This window comes from Nanorana parkeri, unplaced genomic scaffold (assembly GCF_000935625.1).
Source record: "Nanorana parkeri isolate BGI_ZX_2015 unplaced genomic scaffold, ASM93562v1 scaffold400, whole genome shotgun sequence".
Classification (NCBI taxonomy): Eukaryota; Metazoa; Chordata; class Amphibia; order Anura; family Dicroglossidae; genus Nanorana; species Nanorana parkeri.
The window spans coordinates 1,063,816-1,083,282 of NW_017306668.1; the positions used below are offsets into that span (position 1 = coordinate 1,063,816).

At 39.1% G+C, this 19,467-nt stretch overlaps 1 protein-coding gene across 1 annotated transcript in view; it reads left to right on the plus strand.

Annotated features, from left to right (window-relative positions):
• The window catches only part of CERKL (ceramide kinase like), a 97,998-nt gene that overhangs the window by 76,661 nt on the left and 1,870 nt on the right, over window positions 1–19,467 (plus strand). Inside the window, exons 5-12 of the mRNA XM_018559494.1 lie at window positions 572–714; window positions 10,541–10,615; window positions 11,280–11,457; window positions 12,214–12,282; window positions 13,966–13,997; window positions 14,080–14,188; window positions 16,473–16,569; window positions 18,786–18,946. Of these exons, the coding sequence (XP_018414996.1) occupies window positions 572–714; window positions 10,541–10,615; window positions 11,280–11,457; window positions 12,214–12,282; window positions 13,966–13,997; window positions 14,080–14,188; window positions 16,473–16,569; window positions 18,786–18,946 (864 nt within the window). The remainder of the gene's footprint in view (window positions 1–571; window positions 715–10,540; window positions 10,616–11,279; window positions 11,458–12,213; window positions 12,283–13,965; window positions 13,998–14,079; window positions 14,189–16,472; window positions 16,570–18,785; window positions 18,947–19,467) is intronic.

Sequence of the window (19,467 nt, forward strand, 5' to 3'; positions counted from 1 at the left end):
ATAGAACATTCAATAAGCTTATATAAGTGTGGTGGTTATTGTTCACTGGTTTCCTGTTTATTTTATTTTTATCTAGACTGATATTTCCCTATATTATGGTTAATAAATAATAAGTTGCTAAAGAACCAATCAAGAAATAAATGTTACTTTCTAATGCACGATAGTAATTACTTTGCTTGCATATTAATGATAATTAACACCCTTCCTAACGCTGCCTTTATTTATGTAAAATGTTTATAGCATCCTCGCTCCTCCATAATTTATAGAAATGCGGCAGAATATTATGAAGACAGATCAAGGAACAGGCTTTACATCATTGGAAAGTATGATGGAATGAAAGAGTTATTAGAGTGAAATACTGAGCACTACTTCTCCAAGTCTGGCACTTTTTAAACTGATCAGTTTTATTCTTGTTTCAAAGTGGCTGTGCCACCATTCTGCTAATATTTTAAATATGCAAATCACCGAATATGTGTCCTTCATATTTCATTTCTTCTGCTTTTATTAATCCCAGCTGTAAACTGCAAAGACTGCGGAGGAAATAAATATCACTATTTGCTCTTTTCTGCAGAATCGTTTGCGTTGGCGGCGATGGATCAGTCAGTGAAGTTGTTCATGGTCTTCTTCTTAGAGCCCAGTTGGATGCTGGGAAGAATGTAAACGCCAACTTCAGTCCAGTCAGAGCAACATTACCACTTGGAATAATACCAGCAGGTGAGTGTGAGATTCATTTAAATGAATAGTGCATTACATTTGTATAATTATAATATGCTGTTCATAGTTTTTATACTGTAACCTGAGCTTCCCTGGATTAGGTCATATCCAGCCAACTGATTTAAACTTCTCCCACAGCACCACAGTACGCAAATTCCAGAAAGTGGGTACAGCTTTGGGTTAGGTGGGAATGCCTTTGTCTACCTCAAAGAGAGCCCGGTTTCACTAGAGAATATATTTACTTATATAAGAGCTTTAAGTAGTATTTCCCGTTCATTGGAAGAGAGCGATCAGCCTCAGCCCCTAACTGGAAGAAAGTTACCCTCTGGGGCTGTGATTGGAGGAGAACTGCCTGCCACATTAAAAGTTGGCTTTATGGAAGTTTATGCAAGTCCACAATGAGGGAATGAGCAGAGGCACCAAGCAGAATGATGCAATTGTAATTGAGTTATGAGGAGGTTAGCAGTTCAGAAGCTTGGACTGCTTTGCAGTTGCAGGGATCTTTCATATAGCGCGACTTTCGGGGCGACGTTCCAGCGACGGTAGGGCGACCTTCTCTGTCGGGCACCATAGAAAAAAGCAAAATCGCGCAAAATCCGCCAAAAAAAGGGTCCTGTAGAAGCGACTTGCAAAAATGCGCGATATCGCGTGATAAGTCGCTACATGTGAATGGGGCCTTAGAGTTAACTTAAATAAATGAACAAGAGACACATCAGGCATATCGGATGTCCAGTGTCTCTTGTTCTTTAATTTTTGCACAGTTAGGTTTCCTTTCCCACCCATTTGACATTGGTGCTGCTAAACTGGGACATTAAGGTTACTATTTCAGTGCAGGAGGGAATTTATTCCTGCAATTAACTGTTTCTGTGGAACCAAAGCGCAATCCCAAAATGGTAGACGCGCAGATGGGCAAACTTTCATTTTGTATTGGACTATTTCAACTATTTAATTCAAAGTCCTGCCTAAGAGTGGATATAACAAAGTGTGTAATGTTACCTGTAATAACCAGAAAATCTTTCTCTGTGCACCTCCTGTAGATTAGTTTTATTTTTTGCGAGGAATTTGACTTTTCTTTTCAGTTAGCCTCTGTCCAGCTAACACTCCCTTGCCCAGTGAGCGCACTTCAGTGACCATTAGCAGCCGGTAGGCAAAGTTTACCCCAAAATCCAGGGAAATTAATCATCTGCTAACAAAGACTAACTAAATCAGAGAAGAGCCCAGGGGAGGGTTTTCTAGCTAATACATATAATAATAGACACTTGGTGTCTGCTCATAGAGAGGACTTTTAATTTGAAAAGTTTTAAATGGCAGACAGGTTCCCTTGATGATAGATTCCAGTGAATTAGGAATTAGTGTGGGCATTGTATCTGTTAAATTATTGTTATTTAACTGCCTGATTTCAGATGACAGGTGTGTCCATTTTGTCCTTCACTGTCACAGTTTGTAACTGTCATAAATATATGCATTAAGTATAAAGCATTCTAAGTGAAATTATTATTGGAAATTGAATGCTAACAGTTCCCTTTTAGTGCATAAAAAGAGAATAAAGCAAGTTTTGCCTTTTGTGTTGGAAGTTGAGAACAATATAATCATTGTCGATCCTCTACTATGAATAAAGAATATGAAGTTTTCTTAGCGTTCTCTTGCACAAGTGGAAGCCACCTGTAGAGTCAATTTGTTTTAGCTGCTTTTCTTTTTGTTAATCTACACTAATGGCAAAATGATCCAATGTATGAAGCTATCTGAGCTATATTGTGTTTGGATGAAAGACCTAATATATTTAAAGTAGTAAAAAAGTTGAACTCAAGCTTTAAAAATTGGGCAAGGAGTGGTGACGACATGATGATGTCAAGGCACTGCCAAGGAGAGAACACCTAGAATTCATTGAGATAAATACTAGGCATCTTCTAAATGGGTGTTATACTCATCGACCGACTCTCTGTGTTTTAACAGCATGGGAAAGTCCCTCAGCATAGCGGCTGTAGCAAGGACCCAGAAGACACTGTAATACACTATAGCAGCTGTGGTCCCAGGTTGGCACTGTGCCAAGCTGGACCAATGTAGGTGTATATATACATATATTATTAAAGCTGTTTTAAATATGCTGAAAATGGCTATTATGTATGTATTGAGAACTTATATTAAGTTATAGTAAATATCCCCATTTAAAGCTCTCACTGAGTAGATAGAAAAAATAAGCTTATCTCTGTATCTTTTTGTTTTGCCCCTTGGTGCAAATCAGGTTAGCATTTTATAGGAAGATGAAAGAAACCATTAATGAGTAGAAGCATCTCTTTTTTTAGAATAGAAGAGGAAAAACATGAAAATACTTTAATAAAGCAGAGTAAATGTTTTGTTTTAGAGGTAATGTGTGTTGGTGTGTGGGTTAGAGTAATCAAGATGGAATAATGTATGAACATATATTTTGCACATCTGCAAATGTAATTTAGTTGTAAGTATGACGGGCACTAACCCAAATAAAAAACACCACTATATGGGACTACATAGGGGTCTTTTTGGTTTGGCGATTGTCGTACTGTGGTACACAGGAAGTTTGGAATACCACCTAATTATTTCCTTGTATTCATACTTTAGCTGGGTCGGTTCATTGAAATAAGGTGACTATACATTTCGGCTGATTTTCAAGGATTGGTCAAAATTCAGGTAGCGCATTGCTTGATTTACCCTCCTTCAGCAGCCATTAAAATGTTTTTCTTATCAGCTATGTGGTCAGAAAAAGAGATAGGTCATCTTTCATGAAGACCTTACAGCCCGACATTGAACTGACAATCTGCTCTAATAGGGAAAAATACAGTTGAGTAAAAGAACACACATCCATCCATGTGAGAGACGTCTGCATTCTTATAACAAACTCAAGTGTAAGTAGGGGAAGGCTAGAACCCCTATCATCATTAATTGCTGCCTGTGTCTCTGTTGCAAGTGTTCCCTCACTTCTTGTGTGGGGAAACCATTGTCACCATGACAGGAAGTCAGGGGAAATCTCTGGAGCCCCAGGGAGCAGTAAAGCTCAACAGGAGTTCTAATCCAAACGCGCTTCTATACAAAACAAAAAGAAAATGTTTTATCTGGACTTGCACTACTATAAGGGTTAATTGTGCGATTCAGTGAATGTTTGCTGGACGTTCTTCCTTCTGTAGTTCACAACATTCATTTTTAAAGTGGATTCCCACTGTATATAATGCAGATAGGTGAATATTGTTTGAATTTAAATGTGACTTGTTATTGGAATTTCTCTATTATGTTGTAAGTGGATGGTAATGGGTGAATCTTGTTTACCATTTTCCAACAGGATTCAACCTTTTCACCTAGTATTTTCAAACAGGATTCACCCATTAGCAGCTGCATATAACATAATAGAGAGATTCCAATAACAAACAAGATTCACTCATCACATTCAAAGTCAATCAAGATTCACCCATCTGCCACATTATACAGTGAATCCTCTGAAAATGAATGCCATAAAATACAGATTTCTTTGATGTCCATAAAAAAAATTGCTGTGCGAATTACACAATTAATCCGTTATAAATAGACCCCTAAAAGTGGAGGTTATTAAGAACTTACAAATGCCCATTCTTAACTGGTGCAATGTAGGCCCAAGTTTAAACAAAGTCCTAAGGGTGTCAGGAACTCATTCTAAATGCTTCCTTCTAACTCATGTTTGTCCAAAGTGACATTGGAGGGGCTTTTGCTGCTCAGACAGAACAGAGTTTTTCATATAATTGGAAAATTGAAACACGCCTTGTTCTCCTCCCTTTCTCTTACCTCCTCTCTCTCCTTTCCCACCCCCTCTTTTGCTGCCTGCTTCCCTCCACGGCCCACCTCTCATTTTCAGGGGTTTGAGGTTCTGGCCTTCGTTGCCATTTGGCTCGTCCTTCGCTGGCTTGTCCACAACAAGTTGCAGTCTTCTAGGATTGAAGTTCCTGAGGAAGCCGCCTAGCGGTGAAACATGTTGAGGCACCTAGATGACAACATCATCTGTTAATCTCCTTGCGATCAACTAGACTACTGCAATAATTACTATATTGTATTTGGACCATGCACAATATCGATGTGACAATTTTGCGTTTACTCTAATGCAATCATGTTTTTAATTCATTGCAATAAATATATTCTTATCTTTTACTAAGTTCATTGTGAGAGCAATATCTTTCTTAAAAGACCCCCTTTTCCAATCTTTGCATACTTGGCAATTGTTCTAACGATCATATGATCTTGGTTATATATCATGTGTGTCTAAAGCCTATATAACAAAATAAACATTGGTCTACAGAGGTTTTGTCTGGACAGAAGATCAGAAAATAAATACAGTAAACAATATAATTTCTATTTATCTAGGAGAATATATCAGTTTGTTAGTTATGGCCATTTAGCAATAGAAGAGCACATCATAATTCTGTATTCTATAAAGGCTATGCAGCGTATGCTGCTACACTGGCTTGAATATTGTGCAGTCATTTATTACTAATGCCTGAACATATGGCGAGTCCTGAAGCCACTCTGTTGGCTATTTCCATTGGCATTTGTTGTTGTGGAATCCATTTAAGCAGCCAAATAGGCTAAGTTAGAGAGAGGCACCACAAAGGCATTTATGGCAAAAATAAATGTGTAAACATAATGCAAATATAAGAAAGGACATGCATTCATACATATACATACTACAGCAAGCACAAATGGACAATGTCTACAATAGAAATTGTAGCCACTCATGCTCACATGTACTTACTGGTAGACTCTGAAAATATAGACATGAACAAATATTGCATATTTACTTCATAGCAGCTGTTTAGTTTAGCTGACTTGCCATCACTCAATCATCTCTACTGAACGTTAATATTTTTGGTCAAGCAGTTATCTTGTTGAAATCAAAAACATGCATGCTTCAAAAACAACCAAAAACCTAAGAAATATATATTCAATATTTTTTCATAGTTTATTAAGGTGTAATATCAGCAGATACTAGAGTTACTGCTGAGGGGCTCTCAATCAAAAACAAATGTACCTGCAAGCTGCTTCAGGCTTCCAAGCCACTGGTTGGGGGTCACAGTGTGCTTGAATAATTCAAAGAACATAAACAACAGGAATCTATCTAAATTAATGGAAGGTAGAATGTGATTGGTTACCATGAGTTACTACGTATCATTGATCACTGCACAGTTTGATTAAATAAGCCTATGTATGTATTTATTGCTGTGTAGATATTTTATAGGCGGCAGTAACTTGAGGGGAAAGAACGTAAGTCTGCAGCTTGAACTAGAACATCATTGGCTTTAAAATTAATTACAAGATAATAAAACATTTCCCTGAGACTGTTAATTTTTCAGATCTTTCTGGGCAAAATACTAAAGTGTTGGTTAGCTTTTCAGGAGAATTTTAGACATGCTTGAGTGGCAAGTCATTACATCACATTTATCTCTTTGGTGTGGGAGACATTAACAGCCTTATGAATATTCATGTCATGTGGTTAATTAACTTAATTGTTCAGTAGAAAGTGCTTTCTCATCCAAGGACATTCTTTATTTCTGTCTCGCAATTTTCTGTTAAAATAATCATCCTTGTCTGATGTCTTCTCATTTTTTTTAAAACTGAAAAATGTACGAATATAAAGGCTCACATAGTCTGATAGCACATTTGAAGTGTGTTTGACGTATTTATCAGTGTTCTAATGTAATATTGTACTTTTTTGTTTCAATGTTCTAAACCTGAGCGGTTATATGACAAAGGCGTTGTGACAGTAGGCATGAGTTGGGGGGTGGTAAATGCCCCAGAACTGGCTTTTTTTCTGCATAGTTCACTTTCTGCCTTCTCCTTGGTTCTATATGCACCCTGGTTTATGCAAACATAGTCACTATATTTTGCTGCATGACAAGAGCGTACAAGAGCTTAGGGCAATAAAAAATGCTTGTGTGCGTAGGCTTCATTTCTTTTAAATCCAGCTAGACACAAAGAGCAGTGAGCCACTCCAAGCTCTAATCGTCAAACTCCAGGTGGTATTTAGCAATAGTGTCCAGACATCTAGTTCAAAATTAAATGAAGGCACGCTGCCTTCCTCCATTTCTGATCTCTACCTGGAAAAATCCTCATCTTTAGCTGGAGGTCCGTCAATGTCAAGAATTTAAAAAAGCGGGTTTACCAATGTTTCTAACCCATGTGATTACACATGCTCTCTATCACTTTTCAAGTATTGTGTAAGGCCCATGTCACAACTAAGAGAGCAAAGAAAACACCTGCGGAGGGGTGTTTCGGTAGAAGAAGAGGGGGGTGGTCTAGGAGAAAGGCCCCGCTCCTAACACTTAAATTTACTCATGCTGTAGCCCCCAGTTTACAGAGCCTCCACTAACTGGGAGTAACAGCTACTTTCCTGACCCCTCAAGAGACCCTGTTGATAAACAGGGTCTGTGTGCATTAAACATATGTATATGTTATTTACCTGTAAAAGCCTTAGTTGAGTAGACATCTAAAAGACCTGAAACGTCTGCTGGGTGCTGCCATCTTGGATGTGATATCAGCAGCCCCAGCAGACTCAGAACTGTCACACAAGTGATAATCTATAGTATTTTCCTCCACGGCTCCGGCAGCTATATTGACGTAGTATAAAACTCTCAAACGTTTTTCAATAATGAATCCAGATATAAACAAATATACATTGCCCTGCAAAGTATTTCCTTACATTTTGCCCAAACACTTAGTCATCATGCTTCTGAACAATTGGCTCCAACTCTTTTAGCTTGGCTTCCCTGAACTTCTTGTCCAGTACAAGATTACAAGGGACAGAGCAGTCTCCAGCAGCTGTCCATCTACTAGCTGGGAGGAGGAAAGGGTTGCCATAATGTGCCTGTGTGTTTGTGGAGACACACACCGCTTACTAGCACAGACTAGGGCGGCTCCATAGGACCCTGCAAGGGTCTAAAACAAGATACCCGGGCCATTGCTTAAGGGAGCTGCTAATTTTGCAGGAAGCTAAAACTTTTAAACCTTAAGAAGCAACATTCATTGTAAGTGATTTCACATTTGAAATGGGCTAAAAAAAAACTTTTGATTTTATTATCACTTTAAAAGTTGTCTACAGTTGTGGGGTTGGAATAGCTGGGCAAGCACAGAGCGTAATTAGACAGTCCCAGAAGAGGAGAGGACTATGGTGAGCAAGAATGGAGGGGCAGTGCTAGATAATTCACTCTGCTGGAGTAGTGATATTTTCCAGCAAGTTCAAAGGTACATTGCAAGTAAGTAAAAAATACACTGCATGTCCCAAAAAAGTCACACACTCTAATATTTAGGATTACCTTGTTCCCAGGTGTTCCACTTGTTGCATGCAGTAATGCAGATTCAGACTTAAAAATGCAATTGCAAAACTTTATTATGAGCTTAAGATAGGACAGGAGGAGATGCCCAACACAATTCAGCTAGCAGTCACTGGGTGAGTCTCAGAATCCAGAAACACCACGCAGCATTCAGTGGAGAGCAACCTCAAAATAGGCATTTCAAATGTTTCTTTGTTCTTTCTCTTTGACTGTAGCGCAACTCTTTAGGCCCACATGGCCTCCAGACGCACAGCCTGCATACAGAGAGATGATGCCCCCTAAGTCTGGGATGCAGCCCTGGGGCGTCTCTCCAGACACACTTCCTGGTTCTTTCAGAGGACCTCTCCTTGAAAGGAGGGTTTGCGGGAGGGGAGCTACTAAAGGACTACTCCAGAACAACACCACCATATTTTTTGAAACCTGGACCAACCCGCTAATGACTACCTCACCATGGGCTGGTCACCTGACAAAACAGGCAGGAATTTCTGTACCCATCCCTTTCACAGAACTCTGGAGCCTTCTTAATAGAACCTGGTCGATGATGTGATACAGATTGTCCTTGGGCACAATGTTCAGCAAAGAGCCTTTGCAAAAATGCCAAACAAATACTACTACAGCAAGACTGTATAGGAACACATCCTTACACCTGCTTCTATAATGCCTCTCTTCTGCTGGGTGAACCAGCAAGGTGTCACTCAGTTGCTGCTTCATCCCTGATGGGTGAGATTTCAGCCAACGAGGTAGAAAAATGTAAGAGCATATGAGTGTTTTTTTTAGTGATTTTTGTTGCTGCCAAGTCACTATACATAATCGGTAGTGTGATGGCCTCAATTTTTCTCCTAAAGGTTATCTAAAAACAAAAATATAATTTATTGCAGCTGATCCAGGGCTTAGTTTTGGCAGCTGCTTTAGTTTTCTTTTCCCCTTTATTTTCACTTGGTGATCTTTCCAGTAACACACTTCAATTCCTAGGGTGACGTACTCACTTACTACATTGTTTCTATGCAGGAACAGCATTGTCAGCCTAGGACAGGACGATAGAACACCTCCCCATCTTTGGGCTTGTTCACACCATGTCCGTACCAGAACAGTTTTTTTCTGCACCTGAAATGCAACCCAATCTATTCCAATGGTTTTTCTGGGCTCTGTTTACACCAGTGCAGTTCGTGCTGGAAACAAATTGCTGCATACACTTTTTTTTTCCTGGTCTGGAATGCACCGAAACACATGTAAATGCATGCAAATGCACTGGACTGCATCTGAAAGCCCATTTTAAGCAAAAATAAACCTGCACCAGAATGCATCAAAACATGTCAAAAACACACTGCTCCAGACACGGTGTGAACAAGCCCTCAAAAGGCTTGAAAAAAAATGCTCATAAAACACCTGTGAAACCTAAAATGCTTTGAAGACACTCATACATGCTATAAGCAGGTGATGTAAACATGCCCTTACTGGTACATTCTCTTCTGTCCCTTTTGTTACACTTTTTTGTCCCCACTTATTACAAGCTGCCTGGTCTGCTCTATTACTACATAGATACTAAGAGAGCTGAAAGAGATTCTTACCATAGAGTCCATGCTCCTGTAGACATCCTTATCTGAAATATGACAAGATATGATGGATTTAAGAGTATAACGGTAATGAAAGTGGTTGAGACGTGTGCTACTACTTTCTGTAGCTGTACAAAGGACAGTGGGTACATATTTGTTTAATGCAGTTTCTGATTGAATTAATGAACTGAATATTATGATTGTTGAGAAGAAATGACCACATATTTATCAGTTAAAGGTATAGTGTGTGACAATCCATTGTTTTTCAGTGACAATCTGGAGATATGATGACATCAGGATGGCAGCCAAAACATTTCCTACCTTAGCAATATTAATTTCCTTCAATAGACTCAGGTTTTATGGAACAGTTATTAGCACATATAGCAGGCCCTATTAATAGAACAAACCTTTAAAATGTCAGGTTGTTATTTAATTTCCCTGGTTGACCTTCATTTTAAACTATTTCATATAACATTGGTACAGTTAAGTCTAGTTCAAATTACAAAAGGTCTAAGGCCTGGTTCACACTGAGCGTATTGTCACAGCTGAATAAGCGTAACAAAATGCTTCACAAAAAGAATCCCATTCATTCTCATGGCCCTCATTCACACATGAGCGTTTTGTCGCAATAAGCAAAACGCCGGTCGCTGGAAAAAGTACTTGAGCTTCCTTTTGGCAAATTGCAGCTCGTTTTGCCCCATGAAGTCAAATAGGAAACGCTTGGAAAAGCACGTTGCAGTTGGTTTTGCCCATTTACATCAACCTGTCACAATCTGCTAATAGAAAAGGTGCAACTTACTGCACGTGTGTTTTACGCACATAAAAAGGTGCAGCAAAAAATATACGTTTCTACGCTCAAAAATGCTGACACCTAGGTGTGAATCAGGCCTAAATGATGTTTTTAAATCCAAGGTGTGTGAGTTCTGTTTACTTTATACATTGTTTTTCTAGGTACCACCAATATTCTGGCTTATTCTCTGCACGGAATTAGACACTATGTAACTGCAGCATTGCACATCATTATGGGTAAGTATTTTTTGCCAACTCTAGACAGAACAATTAACTTGTCACAATTCTGGGTAATTCAAACTAGGCTCAGCTCTACTCCCTGATTGGCTGGAGTTTTGCTTTAATCTAAACCAAGTTATTAAGTCATAATTATTGTAATTCTGGAAAGTGGAGATTTCTTTATGGTCTTAAAAAGGACTATAAAGGAACAGTTCTCTAGGACTCAAATCAACATTTTAATGTAAATTGTGTATGAGTTAGCACCTCGAGGACATTAGCATTACCATCTGGGTAGCACATAGATACTGCAGGTAGATACTGCATAAACACAGTTTAGGCTAGTGTGGCAATTAAGCAGCTTGTAAGTGCATCCATTTGTACATGCAGGTATTAAAGAATTAACCAGTTCTGCGTGTGCATAATTCACTCTGTTACTATACAAGGTATGCTCAAACAAAGTGTTAACTGTCGCAAGCTGTGGCAATGTAATGAGATTGGATAACCTTGTGCGTAATTCTTATCAAAATTACTTCACCTGTGGTGTCACTTCCTAGGAGGGATCAGAAGTAAAATGTGCTGAGCGATCTATATTGCACTTTGTTGACCTCTCCTGGAATATATTTCAATGTCTGGGCGAATATCTTTTATCATCTAATACGTTACCCTTACTGTAAAATTTCAGGAAACATCCAGCTGGTAGATGCCTGCACTTTCAGCTGTGACCACAGGCTCCTGCGGTTTGGGTTTTCCTCCATGTTTGGATTTGGTGGAAGAACACTTGCTCTTGCCGAAAAACATCGCTGGATGCCCTCCACTCAGAGAAGAGATTTTGCTGTTATTAAAACACTTGCCAACTTAAAGTAAGTGGTTTTCTTACCTGTCTGTTATATAAATAGCTGTGGGAAGTGATCATAGCAAACATCAACTATACTTTTATAAAAGATTGGTTAAAGAGACCCTGTCACCAACTTAAAAAATTGCAGCCAAAAGTATTTTGAATGCTTACTTGCAGCATTTTTCCTTTCTATAAACAATATTTCGATTTGCAATGTGGCTCTGAACTTGCTAACATATTTGACTACTCCTTGAAGGGTCAAGTCCCAAGAATAAAGGACTGCCCTAAGACCCTATGTTTGCAAGACATAGCAAGCACAGTCAGAACAGAACAAATATCTTTTATGGTATGGTTATGAAAAGGTTTGCAGCATATAATGGCCAAATTAACGTGGACTTTAAAATTACCTAGTGCACAGCCAGTACATAGGCTAATATGTACACGTTAGTGGTTGAACACCAACTTATAAAAGCAGGCACTAAATGGTGACACCTGTTAAAACAGATGTTATCAGTCAGGTGCTCGCCGACACGGAGAGTTATATGTTATAAAGTTTTCTTCATGGCGCCTTTCACTAAACTTGTTTAGCTCTGAACAAGCTTCCATAAAATGTACAGTATAACATTTACAAAAAGGTCGGCTCCATTACATCTGTAAAGTTTATTTATTTTTAATAGGGAAAAAAGTATTTTTCAGTGGAACATATATGATAATTGTAGAAGTATATGCTCAATTAAAGTTTTCAGATAAAGATTACTAATACGCTTTTCATGTTTTACAGACCAGAAATCTGTGAACTATCTTTTTTACCCATAATAAGTCATCAATCCAGTTTTTACGGAGAACACAAGTAAGGAATACATTTTCTATTTACCTTAACAATAAAAGCAGTTACTATGGGCTCACAATTAAATAATAAACAAGTGGCCAGACTATGGACATTGGAATATTTACATACTCTGAACAAGCAGTAAATGCATTTTAAAACAACTTACAGCCTCTGTAGCTACAGGCAATCTGTATCCTCCGACATCACAGTAGAAGCACTGAAGTCCTCCAACTTATTCTCTCAGCAGCTCAGCTCCCCCTGCTTCCCCTCCTGCCGGTGGCCCAGAAGGCTTCCAGATTTTTTATGTCTAATATAAACACAGTGGGGGGAACTGGAACAGACAAAATCTGGAGCAGCTGTGCATGGTGACCAATCAGGTTCTCTCTTCAGTTTGTTTAGTTAAGATTTGAAAATGAAAGAGAGAAGCTGATTGGGTGCCATGCACAGCTGCTCCAGTTTTTATAAATTCACCTCAGTGTGTTTTGTTCACCTTTTGTAAACAAAGATGATGAAAGAATGACTTCAGGGAGAATTTGCAGTGCGTCTACTGTAAATTTTGAGGATAAGTTGCTCTAGAGTGCCGGCAGCTACACAGGTCAGTGAGGGCTTGTTTTAAAGAAGCTCATTTATAACTTACTTATAATATGTAAATACTTGAATATCCACAGTTTGACCATAGGTTCATTTCAAAAGAATTTCAAAAGAAATTGATCAAGTTTCACCCAGCTTGGGGTGGAAAGAGTGACATTCTGACATATTGGTCTTTAGAGTAACATTGGCTGTGGGCCTTATATTGAATGGAATGAGTACAGGGCCCCCTGTAATAAGAGCAAAGGTACTAGGGCAATGGTAGGCAACCTTGGCACCCCAGCTGTGGTGAATCTATGACTCCCATGATGCCTCTGTTTCTAGGAATCATGTCTGTAGCTTTTAGCAATGCCTCATGGGATTTGTAGCTCCACAACAGCTGGAGTGCCAAGGATGCCTACCCATGTGCTAGGATATAACAGTATGGTCAATAAACAGTCAATAAAATATGACCAAACGTTTGTGGACCATCACAACTACTATCCGTCCAAATGTAGTTCAGGTCATTCTATTGATGGGTACGTTAATGCCACAAAGACATTATAGACAATTGTGCATTCCAATCTTGTTGCAGCAGTTAGGGGAAAGGCCATTTCTGTTCCAGTATTGCAGTACTGATCCGGAAGAACTCATGTGGCCTGCTCAGAGGCTAGATCTAAACCTTCCTGAACACTTTTGGGATGAATTGGAACACTGACTGTGACCCAGGTCTTCTTGTCCCAACACCAGCACCAAGGGGGGGAGGGGGTCGAATGGGATGTCCAACCAGTTCATTTAGGGCTGATAGTCAGGTGCCCACAAACTTTTGGCCACATTGTGTAATGATTATCATGTAATTTAAGTTGGCTATATATTACTTAGAGTGGTCAGACATGTATACACAGTCATATTGATGACACTCAGGAGAGGAGAAACTATGGCAATACTACTTAGCACAAAGGAGATGGTAGCAGTCAAGGCAGGTTTTCTCAACTAGAGAGACCAGGTCAGGTCATGTCATCTAATAGCTATAGCTTTTCATTTACTTGTACTGTGTATTAAAATCCATTGCCAGTATAATAATTTATAACCAGGCCTGTTCATACTAATGTTAATATCCAATGTCTTTCCCTGTAGAAAGAAGGAAGATGGGAATTATGTTGAGCCTGGTGAGTGTCTAATCTAGAGAATGAGAAATTAATGTACTTGCTTGTAATGAGCTGTAATAACTATGTGTTTAACTTCGTCCAGAGAGCAAGGATCAGTGGCAGCACATCCAGGGTCAGTTGCTGAATGTCAGCATTATGGCAATCCCCTGCCTTTGTTCCATGGCCCCAAGAGGCCTGGCGCCTAATACCAGGTCAGTAGAAGCTTACAAGAATTACTCCTCTCCTCACTGCCAATTTGATTATAAACCTTTTGTAAGTTGTTTCTGCAGATTGCTCCTTGATTCACCCCCTCCGTGGAGATGGGCTCTAGTCAGTCTTTAGGATTATAAGCAATTAGAGGATCTGTAAAATTAGGTCAAGCAGTTTAGCTCAAAAATTTCAAATATTCATATTGTTATTGTATTACTTTATAAGAAAGCTAAGAATGGATATATTTATGTACAAACCATTAAGCAAAGTGATTTAAAAAAGTGTTTACATATAAAAAAAATATTTATTTGTATTATGTAGTATACTGTGTGTGTGTGTGTGTGTGTGTGTGTGTGTGTGTGTGTATGTGTGTATACAGCTACTCCTTACATTACAACCTACCTGTTTAATGACTCGGACTTACAACCAGCTCTCCAACCAGCTGCTATTGTACACTGTACGAGAACTTGGGTCAAGCTCATCTTACATCATCCTTTCTCAGTGTATGTCATAGTTACAAATTCCTCTTCTTTCTCCATGTTTTCATGTGTCCCTCCATCGGTGCGGCGTCACTCCGATCCAGCGCTGACTGCTCTGTCTCTCCGATCCAGCGGTGTCTGCAGGCAGGTGCACGCGTCCATAGACTTACCTTGCGTCTCTGCTCGTCTACCGGCCGATAATCGGAACTACGCATGCGCCCGCCCCAAGATCCTTTGCGGCCGTACGATCACTTCATGATTCTCGGCGCTGGAACGAGCAGCGATAACCAAGTAAGTTTAAAACCAGTTCAAGCGTTTTTTTTTTTTTAAACTTCTTGCCTATATCTACTGCTTGCTAGCAGTAGATATAGGGAAAAAAAATGGATGGTTTAGAACCCCTTTAAAAATTAGGATTAATGGTCTAGTTATAACCTGGCTTAATTCCTTAAAGTGACATTAAAGGCAAAAAAATGTTTCCCTCCCTCCAATGTAAATGTTAACACTTACCTTAAATGATGTCTCTTTTTCCGATTCTTCCTCTTCTTTCCCCATGTTTTCATGTGTCCCTCCAGCGGTGTGACGTCACTCCGATCCAGCGCTGACTGCTCTGTCTCTCCGATCCAGCGGTGTCTGCAGGCGGATGCACGCGTCCATAGACTTATGCGCCCGCCCCAAGATCCTTTGCGGCCGTACGAGCAGTTCCTGATTCTCGGCGCGGGAACGAGTGGATATACATACACACAGACACAAATGCACTAACCTGCATAAAAAAGCTTGCAAGCAACATTTTTAGCTGCTCAGAATACATATGATAGTCTTGCAGCCCATTCAAGCCTTGTGCAGATCTACAATCTTGTCCCTAACGTCCTTTGACACCTCTTTGGTCTTGCTCATGGTGGTGAGGATGAATGGAAGAAAGAGATTCTGTGGACAGGTGTCTTTTGTATACATAACGAGTTGTCGTTAGGAGCACCTTCTTAAATGGACAGGACTGATCTGTGTACCACATAGCCAGTCTGTGGGAACCTGAATTATTGTTGGTTGGTAGGGGGATCAAATACTTCTTTTACTCACTGAACTGCAATTCAATTTATAACATTTTTATCGTGTGTTTCTTCTGGATTTTTGGTTGATATTTTGTCTCTATCATTTAAAACACACCTATGATTTTGGGCAAACTTACAAAATCTGCAGGGGATCAAAAAATTATTATTTTCCTCACTGTATGTATATTAATAATAATGACCCAACAGCACAGTGGGTTAGTGGTTAGCACTTCTGCCCTGCAGCACTGGGGTCCTCGATTTAAATCATAGCCAGTAGCCTATCTGCAAGGAGTTTGCATGTTTTCCCTATATCTGTGTGGGTTTCCCTGCATGGGTTTCCTCTGGGTACTCCAGTTTCCTCCCACACTCCTAAGACATGCTGGTAAGTTACTTGATTTATGTCAACAATAACCCTAGTATATGTGTGCGTGTATGTATGGGTGTGAAATGGGGACCTTAGATTGTAAGGGCAGGGACTGATATAAATGTACAGTATGTACAATGCTGTATAAATTGTCAGCACTATATAAAATCCCTGTAATAATAAGAGTAGTAGTAGATGCATATCATCCCTCCAGATGGAGATGCCTTTTCTGGACACCCTTAAATAGCTTGGGTCACTGGAAACCTTTTAAGTGCACATCAGCGGGCCAGAAAAATCCCTTGGTGGCAGCCATATGATATAAATAGCTGCAATTCAGGTCATTTAACTTTTACATCCCTAATCTACATATATTTTTGCTTATATATTCATTTGCTAGGCTGAATGATGGAACAATGTCACTTATAGTTGCACGGAATACGTCAAGACAAGAATTTGTGAAGCATTTAAAGCGCTATGCCAGTCTGAAAAATCAGGTACATGTTTTGAAGCTTCCTTGTATTTGTTAAACAACGCACCAGATTAACATTGATGTCCTCTTAGGAAGACTTTATTTTCCGGTCCTGTCTGAGTACATTAGCCATTATGTGACTCACTAGTAAATCACCAATCAGACTAATGCAGCTTAGCTTGCTTTAATCCATCCCTCATACGATTAGTAACATAACCTGCTAAAATGAATGGACTGAAGATTCAGGGCACACAAGAGCAACAATTTAACCTTAAAGAATAAGTGCACTTTTGAAAGACATTTGTTTTAAAATCCAATGCCCAGGCTCCCCATTAGAAGTCCATTGTACCAGCTAGTAGCTGGACAGATTCCTGCTCAACTGGAACGATGATCCAAAAAACTGCCTGTCCTGTATACCTGAATTTGTTTTTTCCTAACAACGCATTTATTCCACAATAGAAAAAGCAGCATAATGTGTAACAGTGATTGCAGTGAGAATGAGCCCTATGCTATATTATACCATCCAGATCAAAACCAATACATGTGGATGGACTTGTTCTTTTAAAGGGTGGTCAATTCAGAATTTTTGAAAAGCAAATATGTTAAAACAAATGAATCAACACTGAGTTACTTATTTACAAAATCATTTTATAGCCCATTATTACTCATTTTCAGAGCAGGTGCTGTCTGGCTAGATGGGACAATGAGGCAATTCATCCTTGCTGCTGAATTTTGCACAAAGTTTCATTTCCTGCCAAGCTTGGCTGCTCGTTTGCTCTAGTTCCCTTATTTGTAAGCTGCATGATGCCTGCTTGTCTCAGTGCTGTTCAACAAATAGAAAAAAGCTGAAAAATATAATAGTGTTTTCATCCCAAGGTCCTCTACACACTTTTGCCACAAGGGAACACAGAGGTGAGAAGGTTTATTCAGTCAAAGGGTCAAATACAGCATCATGTTAAATTGGAATCTGCTACAGTCTCTGTTCATATGTAATTAACCCTTATACAGGCTTTCCAGCACTCTGGTCCTCTGCCCTAAGGAGCCCTGTGCATTCAGATTGATGCAGAAACTTTCACAATGGACCTGGCTGCAGCTGTAGTGGTCCCACTGTTTGGGTAACACTAGTCTATATTAATATTACTATAAAAACAGTTATGGGGATCATCCCATATGCATGGATTTGCAGATCTGCATTTCAAGCAAATGATTTTGCAAGAATTCCCCATATGTATGACCACCTTTTTATTACAATTTGAAGGTTGGCATAAGAAATAAGGAAGCAGTTGTGGATAACAGGGTAGGATAAAAAGCCTGGCAGACAATACACCTAAAGAGTTAGTTGTGTAACATTTTACAGCAATTCCAGTGATATGAACACATATTCCTCTGCTTCCTATATGGCTCTGTACACACAAATACCTTTATGAACTTCATTTGTTGAATTGTTTGGTTAACAAAGTCTTTATAGCAATTCAATTACAATCAGATAAGGACCACCTTTAGACAGTACAGGTTGAAATTATGAAAAGTAAGTGCACCTTGAGTCAGTGGTTGCAAAAGCTATATTATTTTGGCTCTAGTAGATGGAGTTGTAAGTGAATCTTACAATTCTCAATATATAGTGACCCTAGCAGTTTCAAAGGCAAAGAACAGTAGACCATCCATACACTATCATAGAAAAAGAATTGGACTCTTATTGAAACAGATAACAAATATACGTCTGGGAACATGAAGGTGCCTTGTAGAACTCCGGCATACATAAACAAAAAAACACAGTAGATTGTTTAAAATGAGAAACTGTCAAAATCACTAAACGCAACAAACTATAAGTGTATCATTAATTTGCAATAGGAAGACAGTTAATTTGCATGCCAGTACCAAGGACCCTTACAAACTGTGTCTGTGTTGAACTCATCCCCTACATTATGCTGAGTAAAAGGGTAGATAACACTAAGTAGACCTTTTATCAACTTGTACCTTGCAGCACAAGACTTTTTTCTTGGTTCATGTCATACTACTGCAGTGACTTATGACTGCATATGAAATGATAATGAAAGTTTGAATATGGAAATGTTCAGAAAGACACTTTGATAAATGAGGCTCAGTGTTGTGTTACTTGGCTATTTTGCATATAAATAGCGGGTATGTTTGCTTTTTTAGAATTTATTTGTAATTAAAGTACTTGCACGATGCACATAGAACTCTACAGGTAACACTGCTTTTATTGTATTTTATTTATAGTTTAATTTTCCATTTGTGGAAACCTACTTGGTTAAAGAAGTAAAGTTACGGACTAGAAGCATCGAACAGAACGGTGAAGTGCATTCTGTTTCCAGTGAAGATGTCCATCCCTGGAATATTGATGGAGACTTACTGGAAACATCCTCTGAGGTTCAAGTGAGGTGAGTGCCAGCTATGGGTTGAAAGTCAACATCCTGGGTAGGTGATGACCACACTTTATGGTGACATGAATAGTGCTTTTTTAATAGGCATGCCAAACATGGACTAAGGGCTAAACTAAATAGCCAGCTCTATAAAGGGCTCTTCAATTGTACCGAGCATGGATCGAGTTAAAACACTTACAGTATTAAAGCCCAAAGTCTGGGCATTGTTTAAAAGAGAACCAGCACTGGATTACGGAGTCGGGAGTCTGTAGAGGAATAACGGTAGAGATAAGTTAAGGGTTTAATTTATAAAACTTTGCATTGCACTAGCGCCCTTGATGGGGGAAGATTTATAAATTAAGCCCTTGTTGCAGCCAGAGCTGCTTTTTTTTTAAACAGATGCTAGAGAATATTTTTTCAAATTATAATATATCCCAAGAAAAACATTTAATATATTGCAGCTTGCCAGTCCTTAGATGTAGTAGCTAAACACCCCCGTGTTATTGCAATAAAGTTGCAATAAAGTTAAGTGTAAAAAA